This window comes from Pinus tabuliformis, chromosome 4_1 (genome assembly GCF_031772625.1).
Source record: "Pinus tabuliformis cultivar Carrire ecotype Pingquan chromosome 4_1, CPIR1, whole genome shotgun sequence".
NCBI classification, from domain to species: Eukaryota; Viridiplantae; Streptophyta; class Pinopsida; order Pinales; family Pinaceae; genus Pinus; species Pinus tabuliformis.
In genome coordinates, this window is record NC_142303.1 from 929,265,429 (window position 1) to 929,289,233 (window position 23,805).

The following is a 23,805-nucleotide window of genomic DNA, read 5'->3' on the forward strand; positions in this document are numbered from 1 at the left end:
TGGATGGAGTAAAAAAGGGAGCTTCTAAAATAATATTAAAATCATCAAAATAAGATGCTTCTAAAGGCTTGGGGATCTATATGTGGAGTCTTTAAAAGGAGGAGGAGAAGATCATTTGGGGACATCTCGGAGTTGAGTTTTTTTATAGATAAGTTTGGAGAACTAGGAGTTCCCAACTTCAGTTGTAGCCCTAGGACATAAACCCTCAGGTGATTTAGTGAAAGTGGGCGAGAACCATCTCTACCCTTAGTGAATTCATTCAAAATTTACAGGTTCTATTCAACAACTTGACTATTTTTGGAGGCCTAATATAGTTTATTGCAGATTTCTTGGGAGGCCATCGATTCAGCGATTTCCATATTATTGTAATAGCATGCAATATGTGTTGCATATTAATAAAATAAGGTTGAATTCTTCTACAGATTTATATTGTGTATTCTTTAGTTGCAAATTCTATCTCTAGTTTTTGTCGTAAATTCTGTGGTTTAACTTGTGTAAATTATTTGTGAAGTTGGCGACTAAATTTTCTGAAGTAAATTCCTGCTAAATTTATATTTGGAACATTACAGTGGTATCAAAGTTCGTGTTCCTGCCAGCCTAAGGGTCTAGGTTTATACTCCCATCAAGCTGATCAATTTGTCTCCTACATAATGATGGTTTGACAAAATGCTCAGCGAATTGTTGGACCATGAGAAAATAATCTGGTGAATAGTAATTATTCGACAATTTTTTTTATTGGCCCATACCCAATTAAAAATTTCAAAGGTCGACCTTTACATTGGGCAATGCATGAATTACTATTTTTGCGTGGAGAGTCCGTATTAAAAAGGTAAAGGTTGAATTTCATTGTTTTGGCTGATTTAATCTTCATCTTCTCAAAGTTAGGGAAAATCACATCTTTGAAAGGAGTTGAAGGCCAACAGTGAAGAAGCTAAGAGATTATCGAAGAAGCTAGAATCATCATTGTCAACCATTAGTTGAAGTTGCATTTGTTCGGCAGAGGAACAAAATGAATTTTGAGCAGGGGTTTGAGTTCTAAAAGGAGACGAGATTGTTGGTAACTCCAGGAATGGATTTCTTGTGATTGCAAGGCTGCATTCCCAACATGATCAAGGAGAATCGAAATGCAAAAGGATTTGAGGGTCGTGTTAAATTTATTTTCCAATAGAAGGAGGTCGAATGCTCATGAAATCAAGAGTTGTTGTGTCGATTTACAAGGAGAACCTATCTGGAGCAATACAATTATAGAGAGACCGAGAAACTGTTTTTGGTGCGAGATCGAGCAGCTTACAAAGAGAAAAACTATGTATATTTGGATCTGTGACCTTTCTTCCAGTGGAATGAGGAGTTAAGAACCAAAATTCCATGAATTTCTTCATAAATTTCATCAGACAGGGAGTCAAGCTACCTTATTCTGGAAGCCAAATCATTGTTACATCAGTTGTGAGACGTTTTCTTCACTTCCCAGACGAGATTATGTGAGAAAAAGGGGCGTTGGATATACCATACAAGTTGCTCAAAGAAATCTGAGTTGTACACTAGCAAAGGCTGAGTCCCTGCAACACAACGTACTAGTATCCACCCATTGCGTATTGGTTGGTACACATAACAAGAGGACTGAGTACCTTAACTCTGTTGTGGCTAAGCATAAATCTAAAAAGTGAGAATATCTTGGGTACTTCATCTGAACCTGTGAAAGCATTTCACACCCACTGAGTCTTCATCATAGGTTCCAGCTCCTTACGCACAATGTTGTCATAGCATGTATTTGTTATTAATATGATCATCTCATATATTTGTCTTTATTGAACTTTGCATATAATCTGGAGGTAACTTGTAGTGTTGGGTTATTACTATCTATGTGACTATGTTCATGAAAAAGGAAATACAAATATATGTCCTTTCTGAGTTTTACTTTATGGTCTGATCAATTATAGGTTTGAATATCACTCATATGTTGTGCTTGAACATATACATAGTATTGTGTCTTGGATGTTTTATGATTTAAACAACATAAGTGTACTTATAGTAATAATGTTGTAAACTATTTGACAAAAGTCCTTACTCAGAACTTCCTAGAACTCAAAGAAATTAAGGGAAAAATAAGACTGTTTCCAAAAAGAGACTCATAAAATTTGCAAGTTGATTCTTGTAACATTGGTAATGAGTTGTTATAATATTTTTGTAAGCAAATTCAGAAGTACTGTCACAATCATGAAGGTTGTCTCAAGCTATCTAAGTGAAAATTGTTTATGGAGTTGACAACTAAATTTTTTGAAGTAATTTCCTGCTAAATTTATATTTGGAACATTACAATCCAAGATTGTATTGTGGTGTATATGATGGAGTAGAGCCTTTGCCACATGCTACATCCTTGTAGGAAAAATAGCCTTTTGGGTTTCGGTCTCCCAAAGCAACCCCTAACAAACTTAGATCGAAACCAATGGTGGAATTTCTTGAGATGTTGTAATCCTGCACCTAAAAATGATCCTATAACTGCTTCCCTTCGTGAAGGAGGCATTGTCTGTCTACATGATATCCCAACGGATTTTCTATTTGTTGCTTGAGATGTGCCACATAATCCAAACATGAAACCTAAAAAGGGGATGACTTCCCATTAAGGTTTTTAATGAAGATTTGAAAGTCCTCCACTTGTTTCAATTCTTCAAATCCTTCTCCTAACCCCAATCAGTTAGTAAAATGGAATTTTCCCATAGATCTACATCATTCTGAGAGTTGCACAGACTATATAAACTTAGATCAGGCTTTACGACCCAAGAAGACCAAAGAAGTAAACCAATACGAGCCAGATCTACATGGGAGTTGAGCCATGGATCGTGTTCGAAGTTTCCTCTGTTCACTATGTTAGAGCTCACCCACTGGAGTGTCATGATGCAGTCATCGTAGGCAGCGAAGAGACTATGATCCGGAGCCAATTTGTAAGCCATGAAGACTTTGATTACACCCACGGACCTTGAGATTGAGATTGCAATTGCTTGGTAGATCCGGAGTTAAGATGCATCTAGACTGGTAGATACTTTTAAGAAGGGGAGATCAAAGGCGATGTTTAACAAATTGCTTAATTTGTAAATTCCATGGGTTAGACAACATATTTTATGTCATATTTCCTTTCATAGTAGTGTCGTATTTTTTTTTTGTTACTTGTGCCTTGACATATATGATATGTTATAAATCAAAAATGTTAGCATGCATGATTGTCATGATCTTGGATGAAGTGGATGCAATTTATCTATTGATTGATGAGTTCTCGATGTCATTTATAGTGTTGTAATTAAGGCATTTTAGGGAATGGAATGCATTGTGTTCATGGCTTGTGCAACTTGCAAAAATGGTCCTTTTTTTTAAATCCAACTAGGTAGAGCATAGGGGTTGGGGCTAGCCCTAATGATGGATCAAATAATGATATGCCCACCCAGAGGATGCTATCAACAGGATTGTGTGAGGCCCAATCGAGTTTGAATGCCACTTGAGATAGTTTTCATCCCCCACAGTTGGCTCCCACCCTCAAACCCTCCCCGTGAGATTTGAATCAATGACCTCATGGGGACTAAATTCCATGCAAACCAACTAACCTACACCTCATGAGTCGGCCCTTATGGTTATTTTGTGTCAAAAGAGATACCCAAGATTAGGAAGGATGAATTCAAGATTGACGATGGAAATTTTCTTACTAAGGTCTCGTTGGGTGATCGATAAGGATTATACATAAGTCTTATATTCAAGAATGGGCGTTATGCATATCGTTTATGTCGCTAATGTTAAAATTCAAAATATTTCCAAGTATTGGATTTTTGAGATTTTACATCTCGCAGTGGTTAAGGGGAAGATGGTTGTTTGCATTATAACTCCGATACACAAGCCAAGAATAGGAAAGTCATGAGAAAGACTCACTTGCTAGCAACAATACTAGTAAATTCTAAAACAAGCAGTGGATCGATGAATAAGGATCCACATGCATTGCCTATAATATGATGCAACATTATATAAGGGGAACTCAAATAACCCAGTTGTTCAACAAGATAAAGTTCCACTTTTTTAGCTCATTTTTTCGAAAATTGAATAATTTGGGTTAGCTTGAAATAAGTTATTATCTTCTTTCTTTATACTTAAACTGGGAAATTTATATTAATACTAAAAGGTTGTGGTTGAACTAAGCAACACTAGCACATCAAACTATATGTCTTCAAGTTTTAAACAAGGAACATAGTTCGAAAGGCTATTGGAAAAAATTCCCATTATTTACTATTATTATCGATTCTATAAAAAGTACCCAATATACAAATACTTAAAAAAAATACATAAGTTGGCACTAGGTCTTGGATAAACGGTGATTGGGTGTGTTGTTAAGGCACTCCTAGATGTTAAGCCATTGGTTTAATTCCCGCCCTTTTCAGGTGTTATTCTTGGACATGACCATGTTGTAACCTCACTGTTGCCGAACTTACAAAAAAATACACAAGCTTAATAAAAAATGTGATGGCTTGTGGCCTATTCTAAGGCCACATTGGTTGGGACGAACTCATGTTCTTCTACTTCCATATCTTGAAAGAGGCAATGCACTGTGTCCTCCTCTCCTGGTTCTCCGTGAGTTGAATTACCATGCACCCTCTATTTGGATACCCTAGAATAAGCATCTTTGCTCAAGTTAACAATTAGGTTTCTCGACTAACCTCTATGATAGCAATTTGTTGCTTTAATTGAACAAGAAAATGTACGATAGAAGCAATATAGAAAACTTATATTTAATGTTCATTGTTATGGACCTTGGATGTGATAATAAATATGGAAGTTTTTTTTGTAAGTTTCAAAATTCTATTGATCAGTTAGAAATAAATATCTTTTACATCCATAGTAGCCTCTTTGTCCATTTTGGTTTGCCACTAGGGAGACTAGAACATTGGTAGAAAATAAGTGATTTAGCCCAAAAATAATGTATGAACAACCCTATGCATACCATTTTTTCAGCATGCTGCTAACATTAGTGAACCATAAGGGTTGTCTATATTTTACAAAAATGTAGTGATGTTGTATGTAGACATTGTAAACATAAAATATATGTATATTGAGAGAATATATCCTACTGTTAAAATGTGGAGTCATGAGGGTACTCAAGTGGAAATGGAGTGGTCGATAGGAGCTACTGGGGTGCCAAGTGAAGCAAGCCCTTAGCCTTTGAGAAGCAAGGCCTCAAATCTAGCCAGACGAAGGGCCATGTCTCTATGCTTGAGAGACATTTCTCGATGTTCAACTTGAATTCCATCCATTTGAAGAGAGATTTCATCGTTAACTTCATTCCTTTATAAGAGGACCTTGCCTAAGAGTGTCTTTATATGCCAATACAATTCAACTGTACACGAGTACTGACTCTGTTGCCCTCAGATATGCCCAGTGTCAGGGACCCACTCTGCAACCAAGGTAAGAATGTATAAATATGTGAACTCAACTTGATCAGTCATTACCTTAGTAGCGACATGGTCAAGTTCCACCAGTGTATTGTCAGGAGTCTATGCATGGTAACGTTGAGCAACTACATGGGCATGTTGCCTCCACGCACATTACCCTCAACATGATTAGATGAGTCCCTTTGACTCTGTGCACGTTCTCGGGGCATGGTTGATGTTACTAGAGAAAGGGATGCATTATAAGCAAACACATACCACCACCTTGGAAGAATGATAATCGTCCAAACCAATTGATGAAGAAAATAAGCGAGGAAACAAGCCAAAGCGACAATTAACATGTTCAAGAGAGTGTGTAACAAAAATGGTTGACGTGGAGGCATAGACTAGAGAAAGGGTGTAATGACCCATCTTGAATTACGAGCAAAGTGTGATTATTAACATGCATACGAGGCATACATATGATAGCTACATATGCATGCATCACATGCATTGGACTAATATATGTACTAACTGGCTATGACAAATGTCTACATATAGATAAATGAATTATTATTAAATTAAATACCTACCTATCAAGAATGTGATAAATGTATTAAGTCTACAGTTTTATAATAAAATTAAATGAATACATTAAACTAATATTATAATTAATAAACCCATTTAATAACCCATTAATTAACAAAACCCATTTAATAAACCACTAGATAATAAACCTATCTAATAACCCAATAATTAACAAAACCCATTTAACATAAAACTTAAGCACTCACTCAAAAGAACCAAATCCCATTTTATGATTATAAATATTATTTCAAAACCTAAAGAGGGGTGACCATCTAAAATCAAATAAAAGCCATTCATGAGCACAGTCATATGTTAGGTGGTCGAATAGACAAAATATTATAATAATAGAGTCTATTTATTATAAGGAGGAGAGGACCGATGACTGACATGAAAAACTTAACAAATAGTTTATGTAGAGTCAGTGGGGGGTTTTTCGATATAAGGAGGGCGAATAGGGTGAAGTAGGGGGCAATTCCTTTGGATCGAAGGTAGAAGAAAAAAATGCAGAGAGAGCCATGATGAAGGGATTTTATACGAGAGCGAATTTGAGGGATGAGCTTTGGGCTCGCGACTCAATGAAAAACTTGGAAACTTGAGCATTATTCTTGGAGTTTTGGGCACGAGGGTTAGAAGACTTCGATTTTGAAGTCTTTTGGGTCTGGGAGCCATAGATGCTAATCCCAGAAAGGTAGGGAGGAATTGGTCGGTTTGATAATGGCAGTAGAGAACTCAGATTTCCCATGGAGAAACGTCAGCGAGGGATCGACATCAGATGGGAAAACCGGGTACGTACATGTATTTAATTTGATAGATTTTATGTAAAATTTTGCTTCTCTGATGAAACTATAGTTTTAGGCTCTACAAAGGGTGGGGCCACAACGACGAGAAAATAGATCCAACAACCTAAAGCCTCTGAGACTAAACAAAAAGTTTCCAAATAGACTTAATAAATAAGCAGAGAAAGGAAATAGGTAGATAAAAATGAAGTTATGGAGAAGGATACGTGAGGCTATGTGTTGGGTAATAAACAACCGCTATGAAAGTAAAACTTGACCAATTTTCCAAACCCATTGCATAGACCAATCCCTGCTCTTGAGTCCCTACTTATTTGTTTGTCTCCTTGAGATACCAAATACAGCTATAATAATCTACCATTGCTAAGGTTAACCCTTGAAAGGGAGCTTGTATACTTGCTTAGAAAACCTTGAATGTAACTAGAGGTGGGTGAAAGAATCCTAGTAGTTGCTGAAACGTGGGAGGCCAAATTAGAGGGACTTGGACCTGCCCCCCCCAGGAGATAAGAAACAATAGAGTGAGAGTGGTAATTCTCCACGCAACAAATAAGGACTCCGATGATGAACACCAAAACACAATATGAAAACATAGGAACAAATTTAGAATGCATCTTGGCTTCTATGAAAACCTTGCTCCCTTCAAGAAGCATTGGAAGCTTGACCACCCAACACTTTGAATGCAACATCATTGTTGTGCATGCAAGGAGATTTCCATTTACACCTCTTGCTCTTTGGAGTACATAACTATCATGTCCTCCCCCTCCATTGCATGGGATGGTGGTGGTTGTCCCATCTGCCTCCCACCTCTCGCTTAATAGTTCACTCCTCCCACCTCTCGCTTAATAGTTCACTAAGTGTATACCCTCACCTTGATGGGTAAAATATGGAAGTTTTATTACCTTGAGTCATTTACTTGTGAAATCTTAAAACTCTCCTAACTTCTTATAAATATCTATAATCTATAACTGCAATTACGATTACAAGGAGCCTCTTTATAATTATATGTTAGATCCCACCAAGCAAACAAAAACATTGTGTCAAACCTAATAACTTATCTGTGACAATGGTAAGGAGCACATAGATAATGGTCCAAAGACCACAATACCCTGCCCAATGCTCTAAATTATGAGAGCTAGATAAGATTTTCATAGAGGGTGACAATATTCCATAAGGGATAAACCACCCAAAACCAAAGTGCCTCCAAAATAGAGAAAACACAACCTCAATCAAAACAGGGCTACAAAATAATATGATCAAAAGCTATGAAAAAAATAAAGGAAAAAAAGAACAAACTTCCAATTCACCAACCTAATAGAAAAGGCCAACTTGAAGAGCATTGCTAAATAATCCCAACAATGGCTGACAAAGAAGTGAGGTGTTCTCTGAGCCTTTTTGTTCTCCACTTAAATTGGGATATAAAACCACCACACATTCAAAATTAGAGTTCTCTACTAAGTTGAACATGTGAGAAGGTAGCTTAAGACTTATCATGTTTATTGCAGTGTTTTGGTAGTGCAGTTGGTGCATGATCAACATGTGGTTTATTAAATGGAAGATATTTGCCATAGAGTGTGTGGAAATACCTAGGGTATAGTTTGACATCACAAAGAACCACTAGCCCTTAAAACTCCCTTTTTCAATCTAGTAGCTTCATTAATGAGAGAATTAACAACCTTATTGTTCTCCCTTTGGACCTTAAAAGTGTTATCTCTTGGAATGTAGTGGCCTCTTAAGAACCCAAGCCAAAATTGACACTAGTTTGTAATTGTCTAGAAGGTATTATTTATCCATCCACTAGATGATGACCTTTGAATCACCTAACATTTATAGGAGATGGATATCACAATGCAATGCCATTCTTAGACCTTGTAACTATATATATGCTTCAACCTAATTGTTAGAGGAATTTTTGAGTCCCCATGTGTAGGATAGTTCAACTATTTTTTCAGGACGAATGAGGACCCCCCTTCCACCTACTACCCTTAGCTTCCCTTTAGACATGCCATCAAAAAATATAAATTATTAGACTACTGAGTTGATTTCCACTATTGCAAATATGATACATTGAGTCGAAGCTACTAATTTGTTCTATAAATGAACTTACTTTTGATTGGAGTATGGGAGCCTAAAGATAGATGGAGCCATTAGAATTATTTCTCTTCACCTTTGTCTAATTATTAGCTTTCAAAGATACCTTTAGCCTTAGCCTTAATATTATCAACAAGAAGAACTGTTGCCTTTGCCACAACTCTATTGGGATTATCCAATGGTTGCTTAAATATTAGTTTGTTTCATGCCAGCCAAATCTTCCAAAAAAGATATTTTGGCAATGTATCTCATGGTCTTTTCAAAATGAATTTGATATTGAGTGACCCCTTGTAAGTTTTATTCCATTGTTTAAACATGTTTTTCTAAGAGCTCATGATTCTCATTTTATGGTTATTTCCAAAGTACACTGATTGCCAAACTTAATAAGAAAACTCGCGCTCTAGGAAAATATGTTGGATCGTTTTAGAAATGGACAAACATAGAACACATCATGAGGGATAATGGATTCACCTTTTTGACATGCTTTCAATAGTCAAGATCTTTTTGTGAGCCGTTGTCTATAAAAAATATGCTTATTTTACGCAAACCATCCAAGTGCCACACATGTTTCCACATACCTGAGCTTTTTGGAGGAATTGTTGTTTGAAGTTGATTTTGATACCTACTCTTGAGATTGTTATCCTTTGAACTCCACCCTTTGTGGTCTCATGATGAAACATCACATGGCGCATGACATTTGAGGGAATCACAAATAACACAAATCAAAGGGAGGAGATGTGTAAGAGGTTCACCAATAGACCAACCTAACCAATGCCCCAATCTGGGAGACTAGATTGAGATATCATGCCATGCTTTGAGGTCCCATTCATCCATCCATGTTTTTAGCAATAGAAGCTCTGATTTCCTTTCTAGCGACTAATTTCCATTGCACTATCCTGCAAAATGAGGATGTATTTTTCCTTTACTTGGTATCAATGTGAGTTTTTCTTGAATGATAAAGACAACAACTTTAATAAGTTTCCACATTAGAGATACTTTCTTGCACTTTAGTGAGAGGTGTAGATATAAAAAACGGTACCCATAAAGATAATTTTTGTATATAACTTTCTTCCACTAGTCCAAATTACTTGAAATCAACCATAACTTTGACCCTTTAAACTAAATACTCTTTTATAGCTCTTATTGTTTTTCAATTATCCAAACACTATTTTTTTATATTTATCATGCTTCCTTACAAGACACATTTTCTTAATGGTTAAACCATTTTTCTTTTTTTTTTCAATAAATCAAAACTCTTTAAAACAAAATATTATAAATAAAATTTGCATTAACCACAACTTCCAACAATATTTTTTTTTAATACACAATTAAAAAAATACTACTACACAATTAAAAAAATACTACAAATACTTCTTATTCCATACCATGCAATACACTATACACTACACAATTAAAATTAAATAAACACCATAAATACCTCTTATTCCATACCATGCAATACACATTATATTCATTACCGAAGAAAAATGGAGTTGTCTATAATGAGACTTTTTGGAGATTTTGGTGATAGAATCCGACGAAAAAAATTGTGAATAAATCTTGATTTGTATTATTTAAAATGGTTTTTTAACATCAATTACATGAGATTTTTTTATTTTTATTTTTATTCACAAAAATAGCATACACGTGTGCGAGACACCGCGGCAGAAATTAGGCCTAGTTGACCCCTCGTGGCTTGGAGGTATATGTTTTTTAAAAAATTTAGTATATCGAAAAATACAATTTTCCTGTTACTGACTGCCGAAATATATTAATAACTTGCCAGCAAACCTGACACTCATGTGACCAAGTGCTCAACACCCCCAACTAATCCCACAATACCGGAAAGGACGGGATGTAATCCCTAACTGAGCAGGAGGGGGCCTAACAGTCCAATCAAATTAAGGATTTATTTCAGGTCCGCAGGTTCTCTCATCCCCTATCATATTTCAGAAACTCCCAAAACCCTCCGCCCTCAGAGGGCACACCCTTTTGTATGACTATACACTAGCTTGGGTCGCAACTTCGATCCACGATCTCTGCTTGATTTTCGATTCCTCAATAGTTGGCAGAGGCGATCGAGGGATTTTTACGCTTACGATACCTGGCCATGGCCTCCAGAAAGGCTGTAGCGTCCCTGCTACGCGCTGGCGCCCGCAAGGTCGCCCATAGATCAACCCCTGCGGCGTCCGGGCGGTTCCCCGGTGGTGTTCTGAGCAGTGGGCGCCTGGAAAGAGCCGCCTCTGCCCGCCCTTTTCTGTTGAACCGTGCTGTCGACTACGCGACCGGCGCCGCGGCGGCCGCCCCTGCGCAGCCTCCGTCTTCCGCTGGTGGCCCAAAAAGCGCTGGGCTGTCTGGAAAGGTGACTGACGAGTTCACCGGTACTGGAGCCGTCGGCCATGTCTCTCAGGTCATCGGTGCCGTCGTTGATGTCCGCTTTCCAACAGGGTTGCCGCCGATCCTCACAGCGCTGGAGGTTCTTGACAATCCCATTCGTCTTGTGCTCGAGGTCGCCCAGCATTTGGGAGAGAACACCGTCAGGACCATTGCCATGGATGAAACCGAGGGGCTTGTCCGTGGTCAGAAGGTTTTGAACACGGGATCGCCCATCACGGTAAGAGCTCTATTTTGTTGTCTGTTGCTGGCTTTCCGAGAGGGGTATAAGTCTTTTTACGTGAGAAAACTGATTCACGTGGAATCACGCGGCGTATCATATGTTCATGAATTCGTGAACAGATGCATTGTTTAAAATGCATCTCATATTTTGATCGATTTCTTTTGCAGGCTTGAAAATGGATTTCCTGATCCAAATGTTTTTTAGGGTTTTGGTTTCTGTTTCTCTCATCTTCCCTTAGTGAATTTATCGTTTTAATTGGTCAGATTTCGAATTCTTTTACAACGCTTTCAATATTTATGTAATGCATTAAAAATATGTTTTTTTGGATGAAACATGGTTGTCATACTTTCCGCTCCTTAAGGGACCTTATCGCTTCACAATCTGATAAATAAAATGTGCTGATACAACTATATTCCGATAAAATTAAATCTGTTCACTGTGCTAAGAGTAATCTATCACGAAAACTAACTGAAAATCTACAAAACTTCTTCCGAGTTCAAAATGTATTTCCTATCACGTTACTCAAAATCTGTTGACAATCAAAGCGTTGGTCTATTCAAATTTTTGTGAATAGTGTGTTTTTTTGGAATCTGTTCTTTGCATTGCCATGAAGATTATAGAACCCAAGAGTTGTGCATGATCTCTTCTTGCCGTGCTTCTTTGGAATCTGTTACTTGCATGCTTGTAAAGATTCTAAAACCATCTAGTCGTGCATAATCTGCTCGCTGTGTTCTTAGACCATATTGACTCTCTAAGTTTTCTTCGTTACAGTGTGTTCAGAGTTCAATACTCGTCTTTAAAATATGCTATTTATACAGTGCTTTGCATTGAGTTGTTTCTCTGCCATGCACTAAATGCCTTAGCTTTTTTGGGCGGATCTGCGTTTATCCCATCAGCAGTAAGCAATTTTTCTTATTAGAATGACATTGTTTTGATTTTGCAAGAATATCCTCCAGTAGTCATCTCCTCAGGGCCATCCCGAGGAGCTAGCTATAAATTATATGTACAAAGAGTGTACTTGCATAACCATCAACCCAATGTAACCATTCCTGATTGCTCTCTCATCGTGTTATGTTGGACTGAACATTAGCATTTGCCTGGAGTTTGTGGAAAGTTTGCCTGAATCTTACATTAATGCTAAAGTTAACTACATCTCTTTTGATTGGTAAAGGTATCTTCCATGTTACTTGGATTGTCTTTTTGTTGACTGAATACTGCTTATAATGTCTCTGCCTGCTTGATTCTTCGTATTTAGTATATGAAGTTACACCCCGGTCAGAATACTGCCAAAAAGGACTTTGGATTAGTGTAGTTAACATAAATATCACTTGGATTGAAGTTTTGATGACAAAATACTGCTTATAGTGTTTATGGCTACTTGAACGTTGGTTTTTACTTCGAACTTACAACACGGTCAGGATAATGCCAAAAGTACCGGTTTTTGATTAATAATAAAAATTTAAATTTTAAAGACTATGTAGTATGGACTAATGAAGTAACATTTCTTTCTGAGTGAGTCTTATTTTGGCTAAAATATTTGGTACTATTTATCAAAATATTCACAGTTTAGAAGGATACATTATTATATTCTCTTATTATGATTGGTTTCGGTCTATATGTGATTGATCTATGCTTGATTTGTTTGTGTTAGTGATGGGCTTTATGTGATCGATCTATGCTTGATTTGCTTTTGTGTTAATGGCATTTATAAATTTTATTATCGCTATATTACATTTAAAAATCATTTTGCAAGATTGAACTAGATATTTTGGAACTGCTTCTTCTCAGTTTGTAAATCTATCTTTAAAATGCATTCTCAGACATTGTATGAGAAGAGTAATAATGGCGTGTTTTGTATACTCTAGGTTATGAATTAGTTCAATTTAAGCTAAAAGAGAATTAGATTTTACAGCTTCTGCAATGTGGTCTTTAAGAATGGATTCTACTTGAGTGAAGACATTGTGAGCCAGAGTAACGAAGCTGTATTTTATATACTTCTAGGCTATGAATTAATTTAATTTAAACTAAAAGAATGTTATATTTTACAGGCTTTGTAATATGCTCTTTGAGAATGGATTTTGCCATTATATTTTGCCTTAAATTGGATTAAGTGATTTCCTCCCCCAGCTCTCTCCTGAATGTTTGGATACAAGAAATCAATGACATTAATACTGTGATATCTGCTTTTTCTCTGGGAATTCACTTTCTTGTCTGTTGCTTAAGCAAATGTGTCTTTATTTTGTTTTTCAGTAATGACATATCTTTTTCAAATGCTTTACAGATCCCTGTGGGCAGGGCCACTCTTGGTCGCATCATGAATGTGATTGGAGAGGCCATTGATCATAAGGGCGAATTAAGTAAGATGCTTTGTTGCAAATCTGAGTTTTGACGCTATATTATTTGAGTACAATTTAAATTCAAACAATGGAGGTAGCAGATTTTTCTACTAAACATGGCTTCATTTTCTTGCAAACAGAGACTGAGCACTTCTTGCCAATTCATCGTGAGGCCCCTTCCTTTGTTGAGCAGTCAACAGAGCAAGAAATTCTTGTGACTGGAATTAAGGTTTGGTCTGATAAATCTCTGGTGCAATACATTGAACAATTAAAACATGTAGAATGAGTCAGTAATATGACATCTTGTTTCCTTGGAAAAATTCTGTTATTGAAGTTCAATTATATTTCAGTTATTGGCTTTGATTATTCAGTTTCAATGTACTGTAGCACAACTGAGCAGAATAAATTTTCATTTTGAACTGATCAACCTCAGGTCTCAAATGTATTTCCATGCTTATAAGGAACCTATAAGCCAGAACTCTTGGCGTCATATACTTTTAACCTAGCTTACAGTTTTTAGGGATGGTGCTCTGGCTGGAAATTCTTGTGACTGGAACTAAGGTTTGGTCTGAGAGATCTCTGTTGCAATACTTAAATTGAACAGTCAAAACATGTAGAGTGAGTCAGTAATATAACATCTTGTTTCCTTGATGAAAAATTCTGTAATTGAAGTTCAATTATATATCAGTTATTGGCTTTGCTTATTCAGTTTCATTGGACTGTAGTGCAACAGAGCAGCAAAAATTATCATTTTGAACTGGTCAAGATTGGGTCTCAAATGTAACTCCATGCTTATAGGCATCTATAAACCAGAAATCTTGGGATCGTATACTTTAATCTAGCTTACAGATTTTTTTGGGATGGTGCTTTGGACTATTGCAACTTTAGCTTGGACATTAAACTTCTAGGTGTTGGAAAAACTGTGATCCAGGTTGTGGACCTTCTTGCACCATATCAACGTGGAGGAAAGATTGGGCTTTTTGGTGGAGCTGGTGTCGGAAAAACTGTTCTTATCATGGAACTGATCAACAATGTTGCCAAGGCTCATGGTATTCCTTTTCTGTCTGGATTGGTCAAATCTCTAGAGGGATTGAATGCTTGTTGATCTAGTTTGTATTTCTTCAAAGTTAGTAACTAATATGATTATTTTTAATAGGTGGTTTCTCTGTATTTGCTGGTGTTGGAGAGCGTACTAGAGAAGGCAATGATTTATACAGGGAAATGATTGAGAGTGGTGTTATCAAGCTTGGCGAAAAACAGGTTGGATGTTACTGTCTATTATTATTTGTTCTTTGCATGCATACCCAGAGGATTGCTACTAATTAATGCATTTCTTGTTATACAGGGTGAAAGCAAGTGTGCTCTTGTATATGGTCAAATGAATGAACCACCTGGTGCTCGTGCTCGTGTTGGGCTTACAGGATTGACTGTTGCAGAGCATTTTCGAGATGCCGAAGGCCAGGATGTGTTGCTCTTCATTGACAACATTTTCCGTTTTACACAAGTATGTTTGGCATTGTGTCTGATATAATGTTTATCTATTTTTTTTAGTCATTTGGGGAATTTTAGTTTTTAAAACTGTCACAAACTCTACAGTCTTGTTATGTCATTCAAGAACTGTTGCTTCTAAATATCACCATTTCAAGCTGACAGGTTTACAAAGGATTACCGATGTTCTTAAAGTGAATGAATTTGACTTCAACACTGACATTAGCATAACAAGAAATTGTTTTCATCTTATTTTGTTTGACAGGCAAACTCTGAAGTGTCTGCTTTGCTGGGACATATTCCTTCAGCTGTTGGATACCAGCCAACTTTGGCTACTGATCTTGGAGGTTTGCAAGAACGTATTACAACAACCAAGAAGGGTTCCATTACTTCCGTGCAAGCTATATATGTGCCAGCTGATGATTTGACAGATCCAGCACCTGCAACAACATTCGCCCATCTTGATGCCACCACTGTGTTATCTAGGCAGGTCTGTTTTGGTTTCTGTCTGCAGTTTTTTCCTCTAATGTGTTTTTCTGGTTTACCAGCTTTTTGCTTTCTTATGGATTCTTATGCTTATACAATTTCTTATGTTCAGATCTCAGAGCTTGGTATATACCCAGCTGTTGATCCACTGGATTCTACATCCCGCATGCTTTCTCCTCACATCCTAGGAGAAGACCACTATAATACTGCTCGAGGTGTGCAGAAGGTCCTTCAGAACTACAAGAACCTTCAGGATATTATTGCAATTTTAGGTATGGATGAACTGAGTGAAGATGATAAACTGACTGTGTCCCGGGCCAGAAAGATTCAGCGATTCTTGAGTCAGCCCTTCCATGTGGCTGAAGTTTTCACGGGTGCTCCAGGAAAATATGTTGACCTGAAGGAGAGCATTGCTAGCTTCCAGGTATGTTGAAATGTATAAACGCAATGATTGTAGTATGGTTTTGTTTTTTTTAGTGCAGGATTCTTTTTCCAGTTCTATATTTATTGAGAGCCATCCAAACTGTCTATAATGTTGAATGGAGTTGTCTTGAGTGCAACTTTTTGGACTTTCCGGTGCCGGAATCTGGTGGAAAAATTTAAACTAGTTTTTTGACTGTATATATGGATTCAGCACCCTGGAAAATCTCAAGGGCACTTCGATTTCACAGGATTACCCATCAAGCTTGTGATTTCAATAAATTCATGCTGGATTTTAGAGAAATTAGACTGGAAAAACCCATCGTAAAAGCTTCCAAAAAGTCGTACTAAAGACAACTCCATGTTGAACAATTGTGATTGGATAGTAGCACTATTTTTGCAGTCCAGTTTTTTCACAATTTCCCCAAGTTAAATCAGTAAAAATCCAGTTTATCCCTCATGCTCTCCGAAATAATGTATCACTTCCTATCATTCTTAAAAATGATACCTACAAGAAAGAAACATAATTTTCTTGGCATGTATTGTATAAAGTCATCTCTGAATACAATGCTTACCACCCATGTTATCAGAACTCAACTGGTGACCGAACCGAAAAATCTTGTGGACCCAGAACTGGTAAAAAAAATGGAAAAAAACCCGGTTTGCCAAAAATACATAGAATACTAGTATTTTAAAGAAAAACATATATATTTATGTGCATCCATATGAATCCAAACCATTTATACACAAATATCCAAAAGCTCTTATTTACATAGCATGTAAGGGTGCACATAACCAAAATAGCATCGAGTGTCATCCATCTCTGAATCGAAATACATCAATAAATAGGCTCTAGATGGCTTCTAGCATCTAAAAAAAATCATGCTACAACAAATGCCTACATATCATCAAAATCATTTTCTATATTGGGGTCTTCGTCATCAATATAACCATTTAGGCATTAAAATAAGATAGAAAAGTCATGTCAAGATTTTGTTTGAGTGATGGGTACATTTTTAGTAGTCATTATAGGAGTTTGATAACCAATGCCACTAACATCAAAGTACATAGAGGGCTTGGTGCTCTTTATTAAATACTAGTTCCATACCCTTGTACATGACAAAATCCAATGGAAACGTTGCAATCCCCAAAATCCTGAAATACTGAAAAACTGTCAAGTCTGTTGGATTTTGAGTGAAATTTAAAATTGTACTTTCTTCATATGAAATCCAATGAGGTTGGAACCACTCAAACATTGTGAGTCATTTCATGGTAATGTTAAAAATTTAAGTAAAATGATGGCATAGCAATACTAGGGCCATAGGCTTGATTACTAGCTTGAATATTAGGCTAGCCCGGGGAGAATTAGAAGTGGGTCAACAAACTGCATGGAACCGGTCCGAACTGGCCTGTTTGGTACTGAACCAGCTGGTTCTGTTATAGAACTGGCCGGTTTGTTACTGAACTGGCCTATTCCGATTTGGAGGCCCGGTTTGGACTGGTTTTGGGCCAAAAATAACTGGACCAGCCGGTTCCGCAATTTCTGGTCCGGTTTTGATAACACTTCTTACCACTATGCATTACCGGTTCTGGTCTGGTTTTTAGATTTCTTGTAATAGTGTAGTGCAACATATAATACTTGAAATTGGTACCTTCAAGAAAGAAACGTAATTTGCATGTATTATATAAAGTCATCTCTCAAACCGATCCTGCCAGAAGTGCAATGCAATACCTTTTCCATTTAGTATCTTCACCTAATCCAGTTAGTATCTTCACCTAATCCATGTACTTGGAGAGATTGAAGTATTTGAGATCCATAATTCCATGATGCTAAACCTATATAATCTCACTATGAGAAATACATCCGAAATCTCTTGAGCAGTTCGGAAATTTGCCTACATTATATGGTTGTCTGATGGATGTGTATTTGAGATTCATAATTCCATGATGCTAAACCTATATAATTTCACTATGAGAAATACATCCCAAATCTCTTGAGCAGTTCGGAAATTTGCCTACATTATATGGTTGTCTGATGGATGACAATTTGTGGAGCCCAATTCTATGGTACGTGATTTATGTCCTACGTTGGAGGCCAAATAAATGTCCATACGTCTATACTTTATTCATGAAGGCTATTTGAGTACCATGTTTTGGTCACATTGAAAGTTTAGAATCCTGCTGCTATTTTGCAAGATTAAGATATATATTTTTGTTTTCCTCCACAGCTAATATAAAAAATTAAATTGCATATTTATGTCCTACGTTGGAGACCAAACAAATGTCCATACGTCTATACTTTATTCATGAAGGCTATTTGAGTACCATGTTTTGGTCACATTGAAAGTTTAGAATCCTGCTGCTATTTTGCAAGATTAAGATGTATATTTTTGTTTTTCTCCACAGCTATTATAAAAAATTAAATTGCATATTTTATCAGTACTTCTTTGAGGGTGGGTAAACAAATACATTTGCAATTCCATTGTATCCCTTATGTAGGTAATGGTCAGGTACCTGTGTTTGTATTTTCATACATTCCAAATTGTCCAATATATCATCAGAGCTTACTGTTTATTATAACATGCGAAGGTTGCAATTCTCTGAAGGCCTTTGGTATCGAGTTTGTGTTCTTTTACATTGGAAATTTAGAACCTGGCTGCTATTTAGCCAGATTAAGATGCATGATTTTATTTACATTGGAAGTTTAGAACCTGGCTGCTAATCTTGCCAGATTAAGATACACATATTGTGTTTATTTTCACAGTTAATATAAAACATTAAATGCATATTTATCATTAGCTCTATGAAGGCTGGGTACCAGTTAACTGGAGAATATTGCTATTCTCAGAAATCCTTTGTTTTTATTTTCTTTTATGTTGCAAGTGCATAACCTGGTGGCTATTTTGCTAAATTAAGATAGATTTAATGTGTTATATGAAAAATTTTCAATTCATATTTGTTGTGACAAGAGGCACTCTCCAGCCCAGTATGGAAGAGATATTGTACTGTCCTGTCTTGTCTTGTTAAACATTTTGACTCTGTCAAATTACATAAAAAAATAAATTAAATTAAAAAAATAAAAATAATTATTATAATTATAAATATTTAAACTGGACTAAATCCATCTGAACTACGTATCTGCCAAATGCCAAAAGAGACCAAATCTTTTGAGCTGCAAATTTCTTTTAGAGTGTAAAGACATTTGATCCCTCTCAGCGTCTAATAGATCAGGGGTTAAGAATAAGATTGATCTAAGCTGGTTTATCATTAAGCTCGATAAGGGTTGGGTACTTAATTAATTAGAGAATATTGCCATTCTCGGTTAAGGTCTTTGTTATTTTTGGTTTAAATTTTAAATTTTATTTTTCATTGATTTAATTAATTGGAGAATATTGCCATTCTCGGAAGGTCTTTGTTTTTTTTGTTTTTTGTTTTTGTTTTTTAAATTTTAATTTTAATTTTTCTTTGATTATTATTTTGTGTTTGTTAAATTCTGTAGTGGTGTTTTATGTTGGGAGTATGCTGGTTTGTTCGTTTTGATTCACTTTTTAACAGCTTTGAAATTTTGGGGCGGAATAAAATGTAATATGGGGATCAAACTATGCTCAATGCGCATCTCCAACAAGATTCAAACAAAATTACTTCACAGGAAATTAAGGTTCAAAAGAAATTAGTTCACAGGTCAATTCAGCTAAATAAGTTTTTATATTTTTCTAACGAGGATAATCATGATTTATTCGATGCTCTGCTCTCAGTATTTGTTTTCCATGAATTATGGTTTTGTATGTCTTATATTCTAAATATTTACCATCTTTGTTATGCAGGGTGTTTTAGATGGTAAATATGATGATCTTCCTGAGCAGTCGTTTTACATGGTTGGAGGTATTGATGAAGTGACAGCAAAGGCGGAGAAAATCACCAAGGATTCAGCAGTACCATCATAAGTTACTGCGTTTTGGCACTCTTTGTTGATTATGGTTTGCCTATTGGGCGTTAAATTCACTTTTATTGGGTTTTAGGTCATGACTGCCTTGAGGACCATGTTTATCAATTATCAAAACCTCAAATTTTGCTGATTGTGGACTATTTATTGTCCATTGATTTCTTATTCAGCCACGGCTGTTCTACGGATTATTCCAAAAGTGCTTGTGGAAGAGATCTAAGAGCGTTTGCAGATCTCTTCTGCTCTTTTTATTCAATTCCCAAATAAGGATGCATGCAATTTTTTGCATTACATTTTGTGGATTTTTTCAATCTGTCCATTGAATGATTTAGAATGTTTTGAAGAGGCAGTTTTGATATAATAAATCAGAGAGATTCGAGAAAATATAGCCATATGGCAATCTTTGCCAGTGTTTAATACTTAATTGTGGATTTGTGGGTATGGTTGCGTAATTTGTGAGTATGCTGCTGCCTGAAATATTCAGGCCGAAATATTTCGAACATCTAACTAAAGTAAAAAGTTTGTTGCAGCTAACAATTCGTCAACCCTTGCATCTCTATGGTTGGTATTCTGGAGCATAAGTTGACTTTCTATATAATTGGTTGCATTGTTGATCCTAAAAAGTTGATCGATGATATATTTTGACAGTCAGTAGCCTCTGGTTGTAAATTGGAGTTCTTGCCTGACCTTTGTTACAGGACTTTTGCATTACACTTGTAAATGTTGATTTTGCCCATGCATTTGTTTCTCCTTTCCTTGTTGCGAGTGTCTTACGGGTGGTTTTGATATCTTGCCTGCAGGTATATTTTGCCTGCAGGTATAAAAGGATATTGTCTGTTTAACGAATTTTACTTGGACCGTCGCCTGTATCCAAATTGAGGATAAGTTATGTACGTTTGTAAAAACGTTGATGTATGGTTTTGATGCGTCTAGTTTCTTTCCTTGACATGTTGATATTGCAAATTCAGTGTGTTAGCATGGAGTTTCGGCTTGGTAGTTCGTTGATGATGATTTTTCAACTGATCATTTCACTTGTATTAAAGTTGGAATTCGCTGGTCGCTTGGTGGTTTGAAGTTTTTGAGCTTTTTCCTTCAACGTGCATGCTACAGTTTTAACGAGTTCAAAAGCAGTGTTAGGTATATGAAATTTGAAAAGCAGCTTGTTATGGTTTTTTCTGTGTATGTTGGTAACTCGCGAATAATTTTTTTTCTCGTAATATCTCATTAATAATTCTGTATCTATAGTGGAGGTGAGCTTGTTCTCATTGAAGGCCTGTGATGAAACTGATTTTTTCGGTAAAGGATTTTAAATTTGTTATTGCTATATATCTATTGTGAGTATTCTTATCAGCTAATGTGATTTTTTTGTTTGTTCTCCCTGTATGCATGGGTGAAACCTGACGATGAAACTGATCTTTTCCATAAAGAATTTGAATTATGTAATTATCATATAGCTATTGTAAGTATTCTAATGATATTCTTGTACTAGAGTTTTTTTGTTTTCTTTTTCTTTTTCCATATACTTTCATGGAATCCTTTGGAGACTTTGTTGCTGTGAACAGGTGGTAACTAGAATAAATTGCTAATGCCCAAGTTCTTAATACTTTATTTCGAAGTATCAAGAAAGTTGGACATGTTATCGTGTTACCCTGTTCCAACTTTAACCTTTGTGACTTCAGGGTATAGCCACGGATTGGCCAGTTCCTTCATGGAAGGAAGATATATCATGTTTGGTTCATAACTCTTAGATGTCGAATATATGAATGTTCTTATATAGTCAAAAAATTAATTTGATTGCAGCATCACTTACAAAGCATTCTTCTTTCCGAAAGGGACCATACTATTCGTGGAGTATATATTCTCGATATTAATGATTTTATGATACCTTAAGTGGTTTAAGGTTCGTATAAAAGTAAACTGTTCGTGGAGTATAAACATTCTCCATATCAATGATTTCACGACATTTTTTGTTGTTTTAGGTTAAAGTAAAAATAATCAAAGGTCGGAAAATATGAAAAAAACGGAAATAGCAATAATTTAAAGAACAGAACGCTTTCTTTCAAGTCCAGTTCTTCAAATTGAAAATTAGTCCAGTTCTTCAAATTTGAAAATTTAGTGAAAACCCTAATGGTGAAAGTTCAATGATTTAATAGAACTTTATGCTCAGAAGTTCGATCTTTAGGTTCATTTTTGAACTGGAGTTAATTTCGTTGCTTGTGGTGAAATTTAAATATTGTTTTAGGGTTCACAAATATATGTCAAAGTGATGAGAGGTAAAACATATATTTTATGTTTTAAAGTAGATTTGTTTTTAAGTAATTTTTAGAATATTGTATGTAGTAAGTTTTGCAAGTAACATTTTAAAAATAATTTATATATTAAAGGTCCGTTGAATATTTTATTTGGCTATAAATGAAATGCTGTCCAAAATGCATCCAGAAATTTAGTACAAGTTTTGTTGTTTCTCGTACTTTGATGACTTTTTGGTAGGATATGAAAATGCAAATTTTGTTGAACCTTCGAAAAATCCAAATAGATAGAGTAGTTCCTTTCTAGTGGTCGGCGAAACTCTTACAAAATCCATGAAAATGTTTTCTCAAGGTCCAGTGTTTGTTAATAAAGGATGTTACAAAACTTACTAGTTATTATTGGATTTGTTGGTAGAATGAAAATATACATATTCTACTACATTGTGTTAACCTTTTGGCATTTTTGGCTAGACTTGGTCATCACCTTTCCAATGCCCAAAGTGTCTTGTAATCTTATGAAGCGAGTTTTTTTTTTTAAATATATCACCTTTCCAATGCCCAAAGTGTCTTGTAATCTTATGAAGTGAGTTTTTTTTTTTTTTAATATATATCATGATGAATTGGTATATATAGTATATATTTCAAAATGTATCCAAAAATTTAGTAGAGTTTGTTGTTTCTTGCTTTTTGACTTTTTGGTAGGGCATGAAAATGCAAATTTGTTGGAACTTATTAAATATTATATTTTATTTCATGTAGTCCAAAATGCATTTAGAAATTTAGTATAAGTTTGTTGTTTCTGATGACATTTTGGCCAGGAATGAAAATGCCAATCTTGTTGAACCTACTAAATATCCAAAGAGTTGTTCCTTTCTAGTTGTTGGTGAAGCTCTTACAAAATCCATTAAAATACTTTCCCAAGGTCTAGTGGGTGTTGATAAAAGATAGTGCAAAACTTGCCTCTTATTTGAGAAGATTTTTCGCTGGAAACCACATTTTAATACATTTGTCAACCCGTTTCGAACCAACAAGTGTGGTTCATCGCCAGGACAAGTTGAAGAATCAGATCATGGTTGCAGTATAAATAGAGAGAGCAGGGTATCTAACGGCTATATTTGCCCTGGAACGACTACATTTGACTACGAAACAATGACATTAGATTGGGTAACTGGAAAGGTCCAAGAAAAATGGAGACGGACATATAATTGATTTAAGTCATTAGATAGTTTTATTTCTATTTACGATTAAGTGAAAATTGCTTGCATTTAACCAAATTAACTAATAGGCTTATTATTATTATTATTATTACTACTAGTTATTATTGGATTTGTTGGTACAATGAAAATATACATACTCTACTACAATGTGCTAATCTTTTTTCATTTCGAGCTAGACTT

General features: G+C 35.7%; 1 protein-coding gene across 1 annotated transcript; it reads left to right on the plus strand.

Moving 5' to 3' along the window:
* The first annotated feature begins 10,757 nt into the window (after positions 1-10,757).
* On the plus strand, positions 10,758-20,598 carry LOC149179202 (ATP synthase subunit beta, mitochondrial-like). Its single transcript, XM_089420562.1, has 9 exons — positions 10,758-11,483; positions 13,768-13,843; positions 13,963-14,051; positions 14,754-14,871; positions 14,979-15,082; positions 15,168-15,326; positions 15,576-15,800; positions 15,909-16,220; positions 20,041-20,598. Exons 1-9 carry the CDS (start codon positions 10,980-10,982, stop codon positions 20,158-20,160), a joined length of 1,707 nt encoding a protein of 568 aa, XP_089276688.1. The 5' UTR covers positions 10,758-10,979; the 3' UTR covers positions 20,161-20,598.
* The last annotated feature ends 3,207 nt before the right edge of the window (positions 20,599-23,805 follow it).